This window comes from Lithobates pipiens, unplaced genomic scaffold, assembly GCF_037356315.1.
Source record: "Lithobates pipiens isolate NorthernLeopardFrog02 unplaced genomic scaffold, aLitPip1_a1.2 Scaffold_19, whole genome shotgun sequence".
Classification (NCBI taxonomy): Eukaryota; Metazoa; Chordata; class Amphibia; order Anura; family Ranidae; genus Lithobates; species Lithobates pipiens.
Window position 1 is genome coordinate 243,181,462 of NW_027507764.1, and position 21,702 is coordinate 243,203,163.

A 21,702-nucleotide genomic window follows, 5' to 3' on the forward strand; every position below is an offset into this window, starting at 1 on the left:
ATTATAATATTTATGAATCTGGGAGACTGGATTCTCCCATAGGTTTATCAGACATCAGACATCTACATTCCTCTACTAGTTGAGTTCCTCCCCTTCGGTCTGTACATCTCCCCTAGAGCATTCACAAGGTCTTACTGTCTGCAATAGTGATGGGAAAAATTCAGTAGAACCTGCACAAGGGAATTTCCATTCTCTGATAGAGAAAGCCAAAGGTGCTTTGGGAGTGAAGTCTCTTCCAGCAGAACAGTGCCAGAGTATCCTCTTGGTTCTTCGTAACTGACCAATTGTTTTCAGATGGAACATTATCACATCAGATCCCAGCTAGAAAGGTTGGGTGACTCATTTCAAAGACCAGGCTGCTTAAGGTCATGGGATGTTAAACTTATGAGGAATAGTATTGAATTTTCTTGAACCAAGTAGTGTTCAAAGCACTTCTGTCATTTACTCCTTTTAGCAAGAGGAGCAAGATTTGTACTGTGCCTAGACAGCAGTGGAAGGTTAGAATTATTAGGCTGTCAGTGGAGCTTCCTGTATCAATAATTGCAAATATACAATTTTGGCTTAGTAGGCTCGTGTGTGTGTGTGTGTGTGTGTCTCTCTCTCCTACTCTTAAAGAGGAAGTAAACCCTGATGCGTTTACTTCCTCTTTCATTCCCTGCAAAGGTAAAGCATAATGGACTACTATGCATCGCATAGTAGTCCATTATGTGTCACTTACCTGACACAGGAGCCAGCGAAGTCACCGCTGTCCCCTGTAGTCAGAGCATTCATCTTCTCGGTGGGGTCTCGCAGCTCCGCCACTGTCATTCGGCGAAGCCGCGATGACGTCACTACCGCGCATGCGCATGGGAGCCGACACGCGCGGCAGCTCCGTCGCTGGAAATGCCGCGCTCAGTGCGCCTGCGTGCCGCTGTCTACGGTGCGTGCGCCGTAGACGGCGGTGCCTGTCTTCGGGCAAATATCTCCTAAACCGTATAGGTTTAGGAGATATTTCTTGGACCTTCAGGTAAGCCTTAATCTAGGCCTACCTGTAGGTCAAAGTGTGTGATGACGGATTTGCTCTCTCATGAAAAGTTTTGCCATCCAGCTCCAATAGATTGCTTTTGATGGCCTGGAAGTTGAGAGGCAGTGGCTACCAAGTCAAGTATGCTCAGTGCAGGTAGTGCCTACCTTGTGTCAAATCAGCGAGGTCTTCGTGAATAAGATCTACCTAGGAATATGGGAAAACGATGCAGATTTCACACAGCAAAAGCCTGGAGTCCTTTATCACCTAAACCAGCCAAGGTTCCACAGTTCTTACAACTGGGGCTGAACAGGGGCCTAGGTTCAAATATGTTTAAAGCTCAAAGTTCAGCGTTGTCTGCATTTGCAGGGGGTTAGTTTCAGAAACCATGAATCAGACCGAGACAGAAGTAAAATTAAATCACACTTGTTTATTAATAAAAAATAAAAAGGTAAATAGAGAAAGCGTAGTCAAAGCATGGGCAGAGTCCAGTAACCAGATCAAGTAGTCAGCCAGGCCAGAGTTCAATAACCAGATCCAGTAAACGGCCAGGCCAGAAGTCAGGGATACAAGTAGAGCAACAGCAAGCAGGATAAGGAGCCAGAAAGGATGTCAGCAAGCCAGTCTTTAAACAGAACCACAGGAGATGGTTTATTGTGATGTGACTAAGGCAAAGGCAGAGGGGAAGTGAGCTGGACAGCTTTAAGTAGGCAGGTCAGACGAGCATGATCAAGATGGTAACTGTGGAGAGAGATGAGAGCTGGCAATTAGCTGACAGCTGAGCAGCCAACCCAGAGAAGGAAGGGCTAAGCCAGCCCTGACAGTTAAGGAGTCCTTGACCCTTTAGTGATGCAATTCTTAAAAGGCCTGCATGAAGTTATAGGTCTCCCTATGTGGAACTTGCTTATGGTCCCTATTTCTATCAAGGCCTCTATTTCCATCCTACAGAATTGACTACACTCTGCAAACCCTAAAGACCGTATTTCTGGTTGCTACAACCTCTGTGAAGGATGTCAGAACTGCAGGCTTTGTTCTCAGGGAGCCTCACTTATCATTATACCCAGACAGAACAGAATAGTCCTAAAACTCCAGACTGCTTTTATCCATGGGGTGTCTTTCTCCTTCCAATTTAACCAGGAAGTCAATTTGCTGTCTTGGTTGAGTGAGAGAACCACATCACCTGGATGTTGAGCTAACGCTGGTGGCCTGCTTGGCAGCTACCTTTCCATTCAGGATAGCTGAAATTTGTACTCGGTTCCAGCGTGGCTCAAGACAGGATCAGTCAGCATCAACACATTCAGTCACCTCCTAGATTGTTAATACAATTAAAAGAGCCTACTCTTCAGAGCCTTCCTGTTTTGGAGATCTTAGGAGCACATTTTAACTAGGGCAGTGCCAGCTCTGTGGGCAGCTCAGAGCTGAGTGTCTCTGAGGTTATCTGCAAGTCAGCAATATGGTTCTCCCAGGACACCTTCATTACACTTTTTTATAGGTGAACCCGGCTCGTGACAGTAAAATTTGGAAAAATTACAGACACTGGGAGCCACCCACAACACTCTTGTTGTAATTAAACAAAAAAAGGACTAGATTAATAAAAATATGTCGCTGCCAACATCCGGTGTCAGCAAAGGATGTAAGTTTACATTTGGGGAATACTAATACTTTTGGGGACAGCGATAACAATGGCATCACCATCAGGCAAAAAAACACATATCATTTTAATATAGAAAACAGATCGATCCTATATAAATAAAAAGTCTCCACAGAGCATACCTATTCATTTTAATCAATTTGTGGAGCTACTCCTTATTAAAAGGAGAATGGAGGGGAAGGCGGGGGGAGGGGGGGATGGAAAGGAAGAGGAGGTATAAACAATTAATCCTAGGCTATTTAGGGAGATTCAGGCAAATTAAAAAGGCGTATATATATGCCAATTCATTTTTAATTTGCCTGAATCTCCCTAAATAGCCTAGGATTAATTGTTTATACCTCCTCTTCCTTTCCATTCCCCCCTTCCCCCGTCCCGCCCCCCCCCCCTCCATTCTCCTTTTAATAAGGAGTAGCTCCACAAATTGATTAAAATGAATAGGTATGCTCCGTGGAGACTTTTTATTTATATAGGATCAATCTGTTTTCTATATTAAAATTATATGTGTTTTTTTTTGCCTGATGGCGATGCCATTGTTATCGCTGTCCTGCTGGCATTAGTATTCCCCAAATGTAAACTTCCATCCCTGTCCTGACACCCGATATTGGCAGCGACATATATTTTTATTAATCTAGTCCCTTTTTTTGTTTAATTACAACGAGAGTGTTGTGGGTGGCTCCCAGTGTCTGTAATTGACACTTAAATAAAAAATTTTAGTTTTTTCTGTTTAATCCTTTTTTTGATTATGGATGTTTTATTATGAAATCTATAGGAATATGGCCGCTTGCATTACCTGCGCTATGGTCTACAATAAAATGGCTGACCGGCAACCTAGTATAGACGCTTGCCTATTTAAGCACACTTCCGCTGCCCATAGCCTATCCCCGTTGAAGTCACGCGCCAGTGAGGTAACGCGTAGGAGAGAGGCATATGGACACAGGAAGTGACGTCTGGACACGAGCACGGGGCTCGTGTTTACACTGCGCTGCTTAGTTTAATTAAATGTGAGCAATTTTAATGCTAAATAAATTCAACAGATGGTTTTAAAATACTACACCATAGTAGGCTCTCTTTCTCTCTGATTGCTCATACCGAGTGCCTAAGCGGGCCTTAGGGACCCCCCCCCCACCGGAAAGGAATAGAGTGACCACCGCTGCATAAATTATACCTGTCACTGGTATATAGGAGGAAAACGCTGGATCCACCCCCTTTTCATTTTCCAAATGCTGTTTACCTTACAGCAGTAAGGTAATTACCCAGTATATTCCACGGGTGTTATTAACACCGAAGGATCACTCTTCACAATATCACTAGATGTGGTCTATCCCAGGAAGCTTTCACCTGTTGTTCCCATAAGAACTTTTACCTATTTGCAGCGTGCACTTTGGACCCAGATTCATGTCCAAACACTCACTTATTTTGGACTGTTATATTGTTTTTTTCTTGTGATTTCTCCCTTTTATGACAATATTTTATTTATTTATTATGGATTGAGGCATTGATCAGTCACTGTAGTCACCTTTGGTTTTGACATTGTTTGTGTGCACTCACAATTGCATGTAAATATTTGTTAGCACGTCGGCACTTTATACTGCTCGTGAATTTTTATTCGGTATATGTTTTTGATTTATTTGATATTTTGATTGTCACTTAGGAGATACGGTGATAGAGATAGAGATATAGATATTGTACAGGACGCCAAGGTTGGGTCCTGGATGGGTGCTATGTGGTGCCTATATTCGGGATGTGGTCCCTTTAAGGGAACCATGGTAGGCCTCAGGGGGTCACCCAAAAATGGGTGACAGATTCCGGGGATAGTTTTCGGGAGAAGACTGATTCACGGTCCTCTCTATATTTTAAGAGAGATAGTTGGGACCCGGAATTTGGGAGGCTCTAAAGTGACATTTGGGTGGGAAAGATCCCCCCTCCCTGACCACAGGGGGTTAACGGCCTCCAGGAAGACAGACAGCCTATAAGACAGGAAGTAGTAGAGAGGTGGTGGTGAGGAGGAGAAGGAGTTGAACACCTGTCTGAGGAGCTGTCTGGCTGTGTTGTTGTATTGGCTGTTTGCTGTTTTGGAGGTTGCAAAAAGATCTCTGCAAGGACTCTTTTTGGTGAAGACCTGTCTACAGAACTGTAGGTGCTTTTCTTTTTGTATTATTTTGTGCTGAAGATAAGCGGAATTTAATTTACGGTTTTTATATGCTGAAGAAAAGCTTTATTGTTGATTTAATTATAAATAAATATATTTTGGTTTCACCTGACAACGGTTTATGCACTTAATCCCGCGGAGCTAGTATCCCCAAACTTCACAATATATATATATATATATATATATATATATATATATTTATCTTTTCACATATAAGAATTTGCTGTCACGAGATTAATTACTTTTAGTGTATTAGGAGCGCAACACCATCACCTTTTCACTAATTTTACGCTGAGGACTGTTTGACTCATACGGTGTCTGCAGCACCCTATATTTATACCTTACCATCCCATAGTAGCGCGGGAGTAATTTTTATACATACTGATACCCCTAAATTGCCTCCAGCAGTCACCAAATTTAGTAAATAGAGTCCATCTGTGTGTAATTTAATATCAGTATAAATAAATCTGTTCCGTGAAGCCCTCAGCGATTTGTTAGAACCTTAGTGATCAAACCACATTATGAAGGCCAGGGAACATATAAGGCAGGTCAGGGAGAAGTTTTGGAGTTGTGGGTTAGGTTATATAAAAATATCCCAAGCTTTGAACATCTCACGGAGCACTGTTCAATACAACATCCGAAAATGGAATGAGTATGGCACAACTGAAGAACTACCAAGACATGGCAATCCACCTAAACTGACAGGCCAGGCAAGGAGCTGCAGAGATCCACAGATCAGGTGGGAAAATCAGTCCACAGGACAACTATTAGTCGTGCACTCCACAAATCTGGCCTTTATGGAAGAGTGGTAAGAAGAAAGCCATTGTTGAAAGATGCCATAAGAAGTCCCGTTTGCAATTTGAGAAGCCATGTGGGTGACAAAGCAAACATGTGGAAGAAGGTGCTCTGGTCAGATGAGACCAAAATGTAACTTTCTGGCCCCTAAGCAAAACGTTATGTGTGGTGGAAAACTAACAACTGCATATCACCCTAAACACACCATCCCCACCGTGAGACACGATGAGTTGATGCGAAAATAGATGGAGCCAAATACAGGGCAATCTTGTGCCGCGTACACATGATCGTAATTCCGGCAAGAAAAAGACAGATGAGAGCTTTTCATCGAAAAATGCGACCGTGTGTATGCTCCATCGGAATTTAGCTGTCTGAATTTCCGCCAGCCAAAAATTGATAGCATGTTCTCAATTTTACAGACGGAAAAACTTTCTATCGGAAATTCCGATCGTGTGTATGCGATTCCGACACACCAAAAATCACGCATGCTCAGATTCAACTACGAGACGGAAGCTATTGGCTACTGGCTATTGAACTTCCTTTTTCTAGTCCTATTGTACGTGTTGTATGTCACCGCATTCTAAATGATCGGAATTTGGTGTGACCGTGTGTAGGCAAGACAGCTTGAGTGGAATTCCGTAGAGAAAACCATCAGAGCTTGTTCCGACGAGAATTCCGATCGTGTGTACGCGGCATAAGAGAAAACCTGTTAAGCCTCGTACACACAGTACGATTGTTGGCCAACCGAGCGTCTGATTTTAGTCTCAAAGGCATGTGCTAGGATCTTGTCTTGCATACTAACGGTACACAATTGTGCCAAAAACACGAACGTAGTGACATACAAGGAATTTCAGCTCTTTAGAGTCTGCAAAAGAAGTGAGACTGGGGCGGAGGTTCACCTTCCAGCAGGACAATGACCCTAAACATACAGCCAGATCTACAATGCAATGGTTTAGATCAAAGCAGGTTCATGTGTTAGAATGGTCCAGTCAAAGTCCAGATCAAAATCTGAGAATCTGTGGCAAGACTTGAAAATTGCTGTTCAGATGCTCTCCATCCAATCTGACAAAGCTTTAGAGTTATTTTTCAAAGAAGAATGGGCAAAACTTTCACTCTAGATGTGCAAAGCTGGTAGAGACATACCCAAAAGACTTGCAGCTGTAATTGCAGGGAAAAGTGGTTCTACAAAAGTATTGACTCAGGGGGGTTTAATACAAATGCACGTCACACGTTTCAGTTATTTATGTGTAAAAAAATTTGAAAACCAGTCATCATTTTCCTTACACTTCACAATTTTATGTGCCACTTTGTGTTGGCCTATTATATAAAATATATCATAAATAAATAAAACATGAAACAAAAACTAAAAAGTCCACTTTTTATGTATAGCAGCGCATGCACATTTTTTCAGAATATGCGTAAGAGTTCAGTTCAGTGTTCAGAAGATAGGGTGCTTTATTCAGTTGACTTGCGTTTGTGATTAAAACACAGCTTCCACCATACAGATCACCACTTGTGGTACCAAGGCCGACCCCCTATGGGAATGCACTCACCAAACATATGAAACCAATAAGCCTTCAGAATGCCATTGCAGCTCTCTCCTTTTACCACCAGTTATCTCCTTTGTGGGAAACGGCTTTCACATATAGGAAACAAAAATGCCCAGACATAGCATAATACTGTATAACAATATTTATTATGTAAAAGCAAAATCCATATATGCGTACCAAGTAAAAAACTGTTTAAGCGTTTAAAAATACTGTGCCTTATTCCGCTGTGTTGAATCCATCCGAGGAGAACCGACCGTTTACAACGTGCACCTAAAAGTATGTGCTTCCGTATTTCCTCGGATCGTTGGAACGCAGGGATTGAGGCGCACTTGTCACTTCCGGTATAGTTACGCCCTGACGCGTTTCGTCATTTCCGACTTCATCTGAGGGCGTAGCTGTAGATACCGGAAGTGTTCTTTTATTACCATCACTAACCAATCAAAACTCAATGCAACATGATCTGCGGGGCACCCCACCAATCGTCAACCACCCATAGGACTTAACTATACCCCAGGTAGCCACGAACGGTGCAGACCCATCGCAGAATGCAGTAATCTGTAGACTCATCTGCATCGTGTTTACAACAATATGCATAAAATACAATGTTACAAAAATAAATACACACTGCATAAAACACCGAATCACAAATCGATCGTGATCAAGGATAATTGAGAACTGTTAATGAAGGTACAATAAGTTACCGTATACAGTTATCCATGTATCATTATATATTTATCACCATACAGATACAATCCGAACGGTTAATATAATAGATCATCTTATGCGGGAACCGAAGACTATTCCCCAATCATTATTAAAATTCTCAACTGATTGTTACGCAAATATAAATATATTCTTATGTGTAAAACTTTAGGGCAAACATGAATCAAATTAGGTAGATCGATATTATATAAAATCCCAATAAAATACATTTACGTTTTTGTTTGTAACATGACCAAATGTGGAAAAATTCAAGGGGTATGATTACTTTTACAAGGCATTGTATACAGTATACACACATACATGCATACACACATCTACACATTTCCCAAGAACATAACAGGAAGCCCGGAAGAACAGTATTCATATACAAGTATATTAATTTCCAACTCCTCAACCCATTGGGTGACATGGAGTTTAAAGTAAAAATCTGTAAGGAGGCCATGCCTCCGAAACGCATTGTCATGGCAACTGTGTGATGTCCTTACTCTCTTCCCCCCCCGTATCCTTTGTGGCAGCACGCAGGTAAAATCACCTGGTTGTATTCAGGATGGGAAATATGTGTGTCCTAGATTCAGGCTTTATGCAGACTTGTACAATTAGAGGGGAAGAGTTAATGAGCCCAGCTGTAGTAAGTGGGCTCATTAAGACCTCTACAAAAAACCCCAGCATGCATAGGGAGATGCTCCATCCTGGAACCAGTTTTGTGTGTATAGACTGGGGAGTCTGAGATCTGTTCTGTGCGGTGAGTTAACGCCTGTGTGGCAAACCCCTACAATAGAGACAGGGATTGGGGCAGCACAAGGCTGCACCCAGTTGTTAGACAGGGAGTCTACGTGTGTAGTTAGAGGTCAAGCTGACCAGGATTTATTTTCTTGTTTTATTTTGTTTGGCTGTTATATGTATCATTGCATGTAGCATAAATAAACCGGATCTTTTGTTTTTTGCACCTACACCGCTGTCTGCTGTGCCCGACTTTGTGTTGTGAACCCATCCAGGGGGTCACACACACCCGCTACCGAGCAAACCCCCTCACAGTTGGTGGAGAATTTTGGCAGTTTTTTTTTCAATTTTTTTTTAAAGGCCAGCATGGAGGAGATACTGAGACAGCTGGCTCTAGCAAATGCAAATCAGCAGCAAGCAAATGCAAATCAGCAGCAAACAAATACGGCTTTACAAAAGAGCCTTGCAGCTCAACAACAAGCCCAGCAGCAGGCAAATGCAAATCAGCAGCAGACAAATGCAACTTTGCAGCAGAGTTTGGAAGCTCAGCAACAAGCCCAGCAGCAGACAAATGCAACTTTGCAGCAGAGTTTGGAAGCTCAGCAACAAGCCCAGCAGCGATCTGAAGCCCGCTTCATAGACATGTTGCAGAAGCAAGAGCAGAATTTTCAACAGCAAATAGAGACATTGATACAGCAACGTCCGCAGACCAATGAAGCAAGTGGGTACAATAATACCGCATCCTTTGGTGTGAGCCGTTTACTGACAAAAATGACTGGAGAGGATGATCCGGAGGTGTTTTTGACCACATTTGAAAGGACTGCTGAAAGGGAAAAGTGGCCTAAGGAGCAATGGGCTGGACTGGTGGCCCCTCTGTTAACTGGGGAATCGCAGAAAGCTTATTATGACCTAGAGCCTGACCAAGCAAAAGACTATGTGGTGCTAAAAGCAGAAATATTGGCACGGCTGGGTGTCACCCTGGCAGTCCGGGCTCAGCGTGTGCATAACTGGACTTTTCAGGTTGGAAAACCTCCCAGGTCTCAAATGTATGATCTCATTCACCTGAGCAGGAAGTGGCTGCAGCCAGAGATTTTGACCCCACCAAACATTGTGGAACGTGTGGTTATGGATCGTTTCCTGAGAGCTCTTCCTACTGCCATCCAAAAATGTGGTGAAAGTAGATGGCGAGTTAGTGAACCCAGATAAGACTTGCCCTTATCCTTACTTCACTATGGAAAGGGACCTGCTGTATCGAGTGGCTCAAAGGGCAGAAGAAACCATTGAGCAACTTGTAGTACCCAAACCTTACAGGAAGTTGGTGTTAGAATTGGCTCATGGACACATTCTGGGAGGTCATCTGGGGACAGAGAAAACCAGAGAGAGGGTATTGCAGAGATTCTATTGGCCTGGGGTCATGAAGGAAATAGAAAAGTATTGTTCCTCCTGCCCTGTGTGTCAGAAGACGGCACCTATGCCACATTTCCGTAACCCACTGGTACCTCTTCCTATCATTGAGGTCCCCTTTGAGAGGATCGCAATGGATTTGGTAGGTCCGATAATGAAGTCTGCTAGGGGGCATCAGTACATTTTGGTTATATTGGACTATGCCACCCGTTATCCGGAAGCAATTCCTCTCCGAAATACCTCGGCCAAAACCATAGCCAAAGAGCTATCCCTTGTTTTTAGCCGCGTGGGTATTTGTAAGGAACTGCTTACAGACCAAGGTACACCCTTTATGTCCCGGGTTATGAAAGAATTATGCAAGTTGTATAAAGTGAAGCAATTGCGTACATCTGTGTATCACCCCCAAACAGATGGGTTGGTTGAAAGATTCAACAAAACCCTAAAACAAATGTTAAAGAAGGTGGTGGATAGAGATGGAAAGAATTGGGATTGTCTAATACCCTATCTGATGTTTGCCATTAGGGAGGTACCCCAATCCTCTACGGGTTTCTCACCCTTCGAGTTGCTCTATGGGAGACACCCAAGAGGGCTGCTGGATATCGCCAAGGAAACTTGGGAAAATGAGAGTTCTCCTCACAGGAGTGTGATTGAGCACGTCGCCCTGATGCAAGATAGAATTGCACAGGTAGTGCCAATTGTAAAGGAACATTTAACCCAAGCGCAGTTAGCACAGCAGAGAGTGTACAACCGTGGGGCCAAGACCCGTACTTTTTCCCCGGGGGATAGGGTCTTGGTGCTAGTCCCTACGGTTGAAAGCAAATTTCTGGCCAAATGACAAGGTCCATATGAAGTAATTGAAAAAATTAGTGAGGTGAACTACAGGGTTAGACAGCCAGGAAGGCGAAAGCCGGAGCAGATCTATCACGTCAATCTGCTGAAAGCCTGGAGGGATAGGGAATCCCTAGTCGCAGAGACTTTGTCACAAGTACAGCCTGATTGCTTAGTTCCTGAGGTTGGAATAGCAGACACCTTATCGAAACCCCAACAACAGGAGGTTAAAGAGTTTGTACTTCGTAACAAAGAGATTTTCTCTGAGCTTCCGGGACAAACATCTGGCGTAAAGCATGACATTATCACCCCGCCAGGAGAAAGGGTAAAACTAAAACCTTATAGAATACCAGAGGCCCGACGGGAGGCAATACGTGGGGAGGTTCAAAGGATGCTGGAATTGGGTGTGATAGAGGAGTCCCAGAGTGACTGGTCCAGTCCTATTGTACTAGTGCCCAAACCTGATGGGAGCTGGCGGTTTTGTAACGATTTTAGACAATTAAATAAAGTTACAAAATTTGACACCTACCCCATGCCACGTATAGATGAGTTGATTGACCGGCTGGGAACAGCCCGATATATGACAACTCTTGATCTCACCAAAGGGTATTGGCAAATTCCCCTGGCCGAGTCGGCCAAGGAGAAAACTGCGTTTGTAACCCCAGATGGGGCATTCCAATATAAGAGAATGCCGTTTGGGTTACAGAATGCACCGGCAACATTCCAGCGGAAAATGGATAAGATTCTGAGGCCCCATCAGAAATATGCTGCAGCTTACCTGGATGATGTGATTATCCATAGCACAGACTGGGTCTCACATTTGCCAAAAGTACAAGCAGTCCTAGACTCTATCCGGGAAGCTGGGTTTACGGCCAATCCAAAGAAGTGTACCATTGGACAGGAGGAGGCCAAATATCTTGGGTACACTATTGGGAGGGGGGTGATAAAACCCCAAGTCAATAAAGTCGAGGCCATACAGAGTTGGCCATGTCCCAACAGCAAGAAACAGGTACGAGCCTTTCTGGGAATCGCTGGCTATTATCGACGATTCATTCCCCATTTTGCTTCTCAGGCTGTGCCCCTCACCAACCTGACAAAAGGGAAAGAGTCGGTTATGGTTAAATGGTCCCCAGAGGCTGAAGAAGCATTTCAGTCCTTAAAAACAGCCTTATGTAGCCAGCCAGTGTTGTACTCACCAGACTTCTCTAAGGACTTTGTGGTACAAACTGATGCATCAGACGTTGGGTTAGGAGCAGTGTTATCCCAGGTCTGGAACGGGGAAGAGCACCCAGTCATTTACCTCAGCAGGAAGTTGAAGTCCCATGAGGTAAATTACTCCACGATTGAGAAGGAATGTTTAGCAGTGAAGTGGGCTCTAGATTCCCTTCGGTACTATCTGCTAGGTAGGCACTTTGACCTGGTGACTGATCACGCTCCTTTAAAGTGGATGGCTCAAAACAAGGAGACCAATAGAAGGGTAAATAGGTGGTTCCTGGCCCTACAGGAATTTAACTTTACAGTTAAGCATCGCCCTGGTGTTAAAATGGGGAATGTGGATGCTTTTTCTCGGATACATGCGTGTCTGGCTGCTTGTGTTACAACCCCAAGGTTGAAACAAGAGGGGGGGGGGTATGTGGCAGCACGCAGGTAAAATCACCTGGTTGTATTCAGGATGGGAAATATGTGTGTCCTAGATTCAGGCTTTATGCAGACTTGTACAATTAGAGGGGAAGAGTTAATGAGCCCAGCTGTAGTAAGTGGGCTCATTAAGACCTCTACAAAAAACCCCAGCATGCATAGGGAGATGCTCCATCCTGGAACCAGTTTTGTGTGTATAGACTGGGGAGTCTGAGATCTGTTCTGTGCGGTGAGTTAACGCCTGTGTGGCAAACCCCTACAATAGAGACAGGGATTGGGGCAGCACAAGGCTGCACCCAGTTGTTAGACAGGGAGTCTACGTGTGTAGTTAGAGGTCAAGCTGACCAGGATTTATTTTCTTGTTTTATTTTGTTTGGCTGTTATATGTATCATTGCATGTAGCATAAATAAACCGGATCTTTTGTTTTTTGCACCTACACCGCTGTCTGCTGTGCCCGACTTTGTGTTGTGAACCCATCCAGGGGGTCACACACACCCGCTACCGAGCAAACCCCCTCACAGTTGGTGGAGAATTTTGGCAGTTTTTTTTTCAATTTTTTTTTAAAGGCCAGCATGGAGGAGATACTGAGACAGCTGGCTCTAGCAAATGCAAATCAGCAGCAAGCAAATGCAAATCAGCAGCAAACAAATACGGCTTTACAAAAGAGCCTTGCAGCTCAACAACAAGCCCAGCAGCAGGCAAATGCAAATCAGCAGCAGACAAATGCAACTTTGCAGCAGAGTTTGGAAGCTCAGCAACAAGCCCAGCAGCAGACAAATGCAACTTTGCAGCAGAGTTTGGAAGCTCAGCAACAAGCCCAGCAGCGATCTGAAGCCCGCTTCATAGACATGTTGCAGAAGCAAGAGCAGAATTTTCAACAGCAAATAGAGACATTGATACAGCAACGTCCGCAGACCAATGAAGCAAGTGGGTACAATAATACCGCATCCTTTGGTGTGAGCCGTTTACTGACAAAAATGACTGGAGAGGATGATCCGGAGGTGTTTTTGACCACATTTGAAAGGACTGCTGAAAGGGAAAAGTGGCCTAAGGAGCAATGGGCTGGACTGGTGGCCCCTCTGTTAACTGGGGAATCGCAGAAAGCTTATTATGACCTAGAGCCTGACCAAGCAAAAGACTATGTGGTGCTAAAAGCAGAAATATTGGCACGGCTGGGTGTCACCCTGGCAGTCCGGGCTCAGCGTGTGCATAACTGGACTTTTCAGGTTGGAAAACCTCCCAGGTCTCAAATGTATGATCTCATTCACCTGAGCAGGAAGTGGCTGCAGCCAGAGATTTTGACCCCACCAAACATTGTGGAACGTGTGGTTATGGATCGTTTCCTGAGAGCTCTTCCTACTGCCATCCAAAAATGTGGTGAAAGTAGATGGCGAGTTAGTGAACCCAGATAAGACTTGCCCTTATCCTTACTTCACTATGGAAAGGGACCTGCTGTATCGAGTGGCTCAAAGGGCAGAAGAAACCATTGAGCAACTTGTAGTACCCAAACCTTACAGGAAGTTGGTGTTAGAATTGGCTCATGGACACATTCTGGGAGGTCATCTGGGGACAGAGAAAACCAGAGAGAGGGTATTGCAGAGATTCTATTGGCCTGGGGTCATGAAGGAAATAGAAAAGTATTGTTCCTCCTGCCCTGTGTGTCAGAAGACGGCACCTATGCCACATTTCCGTAACCCACTGGTACCTCTTCCTATCATTGAGGTCCCCTTTGAGAGGATCGCAATGGATTTGGTAGGTCCGATAATGAAGTCTGCTAGGGGGCATCAGTACATTTTGGTTATATTGGACTATGCCACCCGTTATCCGGAAGCAATTCCTCTCCGAAATACCTCGGCCAAAACCATAGCCAAAGAGCTATCCCTTGTTTTTAGCCGCGTGGGTATTTGTAAGGAACTGCTTACAGACCAAGGTACACCCTTTATGTCCCGGGTTATGAAAGAATTATGCAAGTTGTATAAAGTGAAGCAATTGCGTACATCTGTGTATCACCCCCAAACAGATGGGTTGGTTGAAAGATTCAACAAAACCCTAAAACAAATGTTAAAGAAGGTGGTGGATAGAGATGGAAAGAATTGGGATTGTCTAATACCCTATCTGATGTTTGCCATTAGGGAGGTACCCCAATCCTCTACGGGTTTCTCACCCTTCGAGTTGCTCTATGGGAGACACCCAAGAGGGCTGCTGGATATCGCCAAGGAAACTTGGGAAAATGAGAGTTCTCCTCACAGGAGTGTGATTGAGCACGTCGCCCTGATGCAAGATAGAATTGCACAGGTAGTGCCAATTGTAAAGGAACATTTAACCCAAGCGCAGTTAGCACAGCAGAGAGTGTACAACCGTGGGGCCAAGACCCGTACTTTTTCCCCGGGGGATAGGGTCTTGGTGCTAGTCCCTACGGTTGAAAGCAAATTTCTGGCCAAATGACAAGGTCCATATGAAGTAATTGAAAAAATTAGTGAGGTGAACTACAGGGTTAGACAGCCAGGAAGGCGAAAGCCGGAGCAGATCTATCACGTCAATCTGCTGAAAGCCTGGAGGGATAGGGAATCCCTAGTCGCAGAGACTTTGTCACAAGTACAGCCTGATTGCTTAGTTCCTGAGGTTGGAATAGCAGACACCTTATCGAAACCCCAACAACAGGAGGTTAAAGAGTTTGTACTTCGTAACAAAGAGATTTTCTCTGAGCTTCCGGGACAAACATCTGGCGTAAAGCATGACATTATCACCCCGCCAGGAGAAAGGGTAAAACTAAAACCTTATAGAATACCAGAGGCCCGACGGGAGGCAATACGTGGGGAGGTTCAAAGGATGCTGGAATTGGGTGTGATAGAGGAGTCCCAGAGTGACTGGTCCAGTCCTATTGTACTAGTGCCCAAACCTGATGGGAGCTGGCGGTTTTGTAACGATTTTAGACAATTAAATAAAGTTACAAAATTTGACACCTACCCCATGCCACGTATAGATGAGTTGATTGACCGGCTGGGAACAGCCCGATATATGACAACTCTTGATCTCACCAAAGGGTATTGGCAAATTCCCCTGGCCGAGTCGGCCAAGGAGAAAACTGCGTTTGTAACCCCAGATGGGGCATTCCAATATAAGAGAATGCCGTTTGGGTTACAGAATGCACCGGCAACATTCCAGCGGAAAATGGATAAGATTCTGAGGCCCCATCAGAAATATGCTGCAGCTTACCTGGATGATGTGATTATCCATAGCACAGACTGGGTCTCACATTTGCCAAAAGTACAAGCAGTCCTAGACTCTATCCGGGAAGCTGGGTTTACGGCCAATCCAAAGAAGTGTACCATTGGACAGGAGGAGGCCAAATATCTTGGGTACACTATTGGGAGGGGGGTGATAAAACCCCAAGTCAATAAAGTCGAGGCCATACAGAGTTGGCCATGTCCCAACAGCAAGAAACAGGTACGAGCCTTTCTGGGAATCGCTGGCTATTATCGACGATTCATTCCCCATTTTGCTTCTCAGGCTGTGCCCCTCACCAACCTGACAAAAGGGAAAGAGTCGGTTATGGTTAAATGGTCCCCAGAGGCTGAAGAAGCATTTCAGTCCTTAAAAACAGCCTTATGTAGCCAGCCAGTGTTGTACTCACCAGACTTCTCTAAGGACTTTGTGGTACAAACTGATGCATCAGACGTTGGGTTAGGAGCAGTGTTATCCCAGGTCTGGAACGGGGAAGAGCACCCAGTCATTTACCTCAGCAGGAAGTTGAAGTCCCATGAGGTAAATTACTCCACGATTGAGAAGGAATGTTTAGCAGTGAAGTGGGCTCTAGATTCCCTTCGGTACTATCTGCTAGGTAGGCACTTTGACCTGGTGACTGATCACGCTCCTTTAAAGTGGATGGCTCAAAACAAGGAGACCAATAGAAGGGTAAATAGGTGGTTCCTGGCCCTACAGGAATTTAACTTTACAGTTAAGCATCGCCCTGGTGTTAAAATGGGGAATGTGGATGCTTTTTCTCGGATACATGCGTGTCTGGCTGCTTGTGTTACAACCCCAAGGTTGAAACAAGAGGGGGGGGGGTATGTGGCAGCACGCAGGTAAAATCACCTGGTTGTATTCAGGATGGGAAATATGTGTGTCCTAGATTCAGGCTTTATGCAGACTTGTACAATTAGAGGGGAAGAGTTAATGAGCCCAGCTGTAGTAAGTGGGCTCATTAAGACCTCTACAAAAAACCCCAGCATGCATAGGGAGATGCTCCATCCTGGAACCAGTTTTGTGTGTATAGACTGGGGAGTCTGAGATCTGTTCTGTGCGGTGAGTTAACGCCTGTGTGGCAAACCCCTACAATAGAGACAGGGATTGGGGCAGCACAAGGCTGCACCCAGTTGTTAGACAGGGAGTCTACGTGTGTAGTTAGAGGTCAAGCTGACCAGGATTTATTTTCTTGTTTTATCTTGTTTGGCTGTTATATGTATCATTGCATGTAGCATAAATAAACCGGATCTTTTGTTTTTTGCACCTACACCGCTGTCTGCTGTGCCTGACTTTGTGTTGTGAACCCATCCAGGGGGTCACACACACCCGCTACCCAGCAAACCCCCTCACACCTTGAATCCCTGTGGGTTCATGTGTCCTCAGAGAGTAGCGTCGGCTGGAGCTGGAGCATGCGCATTAGGATCTGCACGTTGAGCGTGGTGGTGGATAGCTTCGGATGTGCTACCAGGATCCAGGCAGCTAAGTTGCACATTCATGGCTCCCCCTTCCCCTGTTGGGATCTTGGGGTGGTTTCAAGAGTGTGGCCACAGTGGAATCTTTATGCTGTATCTATCTTCACACAATGTGAGTTTGACCATTGTAGCATTTTTACCTTTACCATTTTAAAGCCGAGTTACACTAGGGCGGCTTGCGCTCTCTTCTTTTGTGTTTTGAACTACTTTGGCAGCTCATTCAAAATGTGACGTAACGTGCACTAGGGTGCGTGCTTTACTACATGGCTAAGATCCGAACCCAGCCTTAGGGACAATTTGGTTCTTGCAACTGTGTACAAGTAAACACGGCCTGCATCTTTCACCAGTTACAGCCTGCAAGCTGCAAATAGGGCCGGCGCTATCGCTTGGTGAACCAGGCAGCTGCCCAGGGTGCACTGCCCCCTAGGTTGCAGCCATGGGCGCTGGTTTCCCTACTCTATTAATGTTAAAAGAAAAGGGCATGTACAATGCCTGGAATGGCAAGCATGCTCCTTTCTTACTCTGGAGGGGAGAGGACTATTGGAGCCTTATAAGTAGAACCTAGAGGAGGGCTCTGAATATTGAGGCACTGCAGCGCCCAGCATGCTCAGTTCTAATACTATCAAAATTCATATATACATTTTTAATGTATTTGACCATGCTCGGAAGCGCGTTGCATCTCCTCCCCAGTGATGTCACCATGCTGTCGATTTGGTCCACTGAGCATTCCAGCCCTCCACCCTGATGACAGATGGACTTGACTGGCTCCACGTCCCCGATAGTGCTCTACATCCGTACTCCTCCTGCTTCCCTTGCCATGCAGTGGGGACTATTCCATGGGGTTTTATCACTGATGAGCTTTCCTGTGTTTTACATTATGTGAGTTGTCCATCTGCATCTTCACGTCCAGTGCAAGGCTATGGACCCTGCAGTGGTCTTGATGAAGTCAGGACCTTAGACCCGTGGAGCACAGGGGAGAAGAGGCTCATTTAGTAGAGGGGAGGAGCGGAGAATTGGGTAAGTAAATGTGCATTTCTTTTTCCCCTACACCTCAATGAGCAATTCACCATTTTAGAGCGGGCACAGCGTCACTGCAAGGGGCAATACCTTAGTTTCTCAGATTTTAGATTTAATCATCCACTTTCCATATGCCAACATGAAAAAAGATGTCAGCAGTGGACACTGAATCCCATCCACCCCATCATGGTGTGTACAAGATGTGACAATTTAATTTCCAGAATGGACTGGAAAAAAAAAGTTTGTGTAGGAGCATTGTTGTGGTAGAAAATCCACTTGTCGGGCCAGAGTTCTGGCCTTTTCCTCAGAATAGATTCCTGTAAGCTTTTTAGAATGTACAAGTATCAAAGGTGGTTGACAATTGTACCATGTTCTATGAACTTGTAGTAAACTAACCTCTTGTGATAAAAAATAACACAGGAGCATGAGTGTACAAGGAATCACATTCTGTCCCTATTTGCATCTATCTTTTGCATTTTTGGCTGCCCACTTGTGTCATTGAGGACATCTTTGTGCCCCTCCTTAAACCCATATGCCATTTAAAAACACTTGATTTCTTCATGGAATGCTCACGTAAGCCTGTTGTAATAGAGCTAAAGTTTTTTTTTTTCATGCAAAATTTGAGGTTAATCCACTGCCCAGCAAAAAGCCTCATTGAGAAAAGCAGAAATTCTGCAGGAATAAGGCAATTTTTAACCAACGACTATAAACACACAGTAGAAGTTAAAGACCAGGTTTGCTGAATGAGTGCTTGATTGAGTGTGCCAACGTTGTTACTGTTACCAATTCAGATTTCCAATGTAGAAAGCTATTGCGTGTGTGGCAGGAAGAGAAGGCTTTAGTGCTGTCACCTATTGCCGTGCCACATATGTTTGATGGGCACCTGTGATTTAATCATTGTATTTGCCTACTATGATGAGGGAATCTGCATCCTCCTCACAGGAATGCTTGCTTTGATAGCTGACCGGGCATATTCAGAAACTCTTAACCACTTTAGCCCCAGGAAAGATTTATCCCCTTAATGACCAGGCCATTTTTTGCGATAGGGCACTACAGGGCTTTAACTGACAATTCCGTGGTCGTGCAATGCTGTACCCAAACAAAACTGACGTGTATTTTTTGCACAAATAGAGCTTTCTTTTGGTGGTATTTGATCACCTCTGTGTTTTTTATTTTTTGCACTATAAACAAAAATAGACCGGCAATTTTGGAAAAAAATAAACAATTTTTTACTTTTTGCTATAATAAATATCCCAAAAGAAATTTAAAAAAAAATGTCTTCATCAGTTTAAGCCAAGTTGTATTCTTCTACATATTTTTGGTAATTTTTGGTACTAGTAATGGCAGTAATCAGGAATTTTTAGCAGGACTGAGACATTGCAGCAGACAGATCGGACACTTTTGACACTTTTTTTGGGACCATTGACATTTATACAGCGAACAGGGCTATAAAAATGCACTGCTTACTATATAAATTACACTGGAAGGGGAGGGGTAAACACTAGGGGGTGATCAATGGGTAAAAGTGTTCCCTGGGAGGTGTTTCTAACTAGGGGGTGGACTGATAGGGAGAACAGAGAGATCGCTGTTCCTAATCACTAGGAACAGACAATCATACTGTACTCCCGTGACAAAACGGGGATCTCTTTGTTTACATTGACAGATCCCCATTCTGGCTCCCTGTGGATCGATCACAGGTGGCTGGCGGACATTGCGGCTGCTGGCCACGTTCATCAGCTCTCCCGCTGTGCAGCGGGCACTCGCAAGCGCCTGCTACAGCTGTTAAAGGGACTGACGTACAGCTACGACAATTTGCGGGATCGAGCCGACCTGCTGCAGTTCAATGATGGTGGCTGATCAGCAAGTGGTTAAAGGGAGACTGTAATTAGAAGTTGGGGCCAGCATAGCAGATACAGTACATTGTAAAAGATAATTGTTATGAACATGTAACATTATTAACAAATCACAGTTTAATATTTTTGTTTCAAAATACTGAAAAGCAGAATAACACTTACCTAATGCTACTCATACTGCCAGTTTCTGATCCAAGCTTGCATCTTTCTAGCTGGCTGGCAACAATCTGACGTTCAGCTTCAAGTTCTCGAGTAAGTCTTTCAAACTGCAACTCCTAGCAAATCAAAAAACAAGCACATGCATGATTACAAATACAATAATTGACAAGTAAATATAACATTTTACAACAGCCAAGTCATGTTAACAGTTAGTTAATATAAAGTAAAGCTGGCCAAAGGTGGTTCATATCTTGGCCGGTGAGATTCAAGCCATCTATGGGCAGCATGTATGTACCCAAGTCGATCGATGAGATTGACTTGGGTACAACCACAGCCTGTTGGATTTTTGGCCTTCATTATTGCCAGCGCTATATCCTCTAGCAATAGCCCCAGTGTTCTCCCAGAAGTGACGGCTAACCGCGATAAAAGCTGATTGGAGGAAAGGCACACCCCCCCTCCAGATAGGCAGAAACTTTCAAAGCTGTGCTGTGACAAGTTAAGCTGTCTGCTAATCTATTTATAGCCACCACGTCTACATAAATTTCAGGTTGGTTTATTCACATGTCGGAGAACGTGTCAGAAGTTATAATGCTGATAACAGAGGAATGGAGCAGGAGAAAGCCACGAGACATAATGCTTTGAAGAGGGATAAGAAAACACTGGAGATATATGTGCCCAGCTCAAATTTCATGAATCAGGTTTACATCCACTGTACTATTTTTCCCACAAATAGAGCTTTCTTTTGGTGGTATTTGATCACCTCTGTGGTTTTTATTTTGTATGTCAATTTTGAAAAAAAAATGTTTTACTTTCTGCTATAAAACATTAAAAAAAGTAAAAGAAAAAAATTTTTGGTAAAAAAAAAAAATCAAGTGTATATTGATTGGTTTGCACTTTTTTTTTTCTTTTTTTTAATTTTCCCCTTTTTTTACTAGTAATGGCGGCGATCAGTGATTTTTAGCGGGACTGCAACACTGCTGCAGACAGATCGGACACCTAACTGACATTTTTGACACTTTTTTGGAACCAGTATCATTACAGTAATAGGTGCTAAAACTATGCACTGTTATTGTACTAATGACACTGGCAGGGAAGGGGTTAAAGGGTTTGTAAAGATTTGTTTTTTCACTTTAATGCATCCTATGCAATTAAGGTGAAAAAACACCTTGCACTCTCCGGCCCCCCCGAGCCCCCGTTTTACTAACCTGAGTCCCGAATCTCCATGGGCGCGATCCAGCATTGCTTTCCCCCAGCTCCTGTGGGCTCTTCATTGGATGATTGATAGCAGCGCAGCCATTGGCTCCCACTGCTGTTAATCAAATCAATGGCCGTGTCACGCCGGGGCCGAATGATACACTCGGCGGCTATGGCTGCCGAGTGCATCACACCGGAGTGCGCCCGCAAGCTAACCCCCTTGGGAGAGCGCTTCCTAGAGAGGGGAGGAGCCAAGACAGCTGCCAAGGGACCCCAGAAGACGAGGACCACTATGTGCA

The 21,702-nt window shown here is 44.4% G+C and overlaps 1 protein-coding gene across 9 annotated transcripts in view; it reads right to left on the bottom strand.

Annotated features, from left to right (window-relative positions):
* The window catches only part of CTNND2 (catenin delta 2), a 918,973-nt gene that overhangs the window by 703,047 nt on the left and 194,224 nt on the right, over positions 1-21,702 (bottom strand). For all 9 annotated transcript variants that reach the window (XM_077491861.1, XM_077491860.1, XM_077491866.1 and 6 more), the window contains exon 4: positions 20,213-20,325. In XM_077491861.1, coding sequence (XP_077347987.1) covers positions 20,213-20,325 — 113 coding nt within the window. The remainder of the gene's footprint in view (positions 1-20,212; positions 20,326-21,702) is intronic.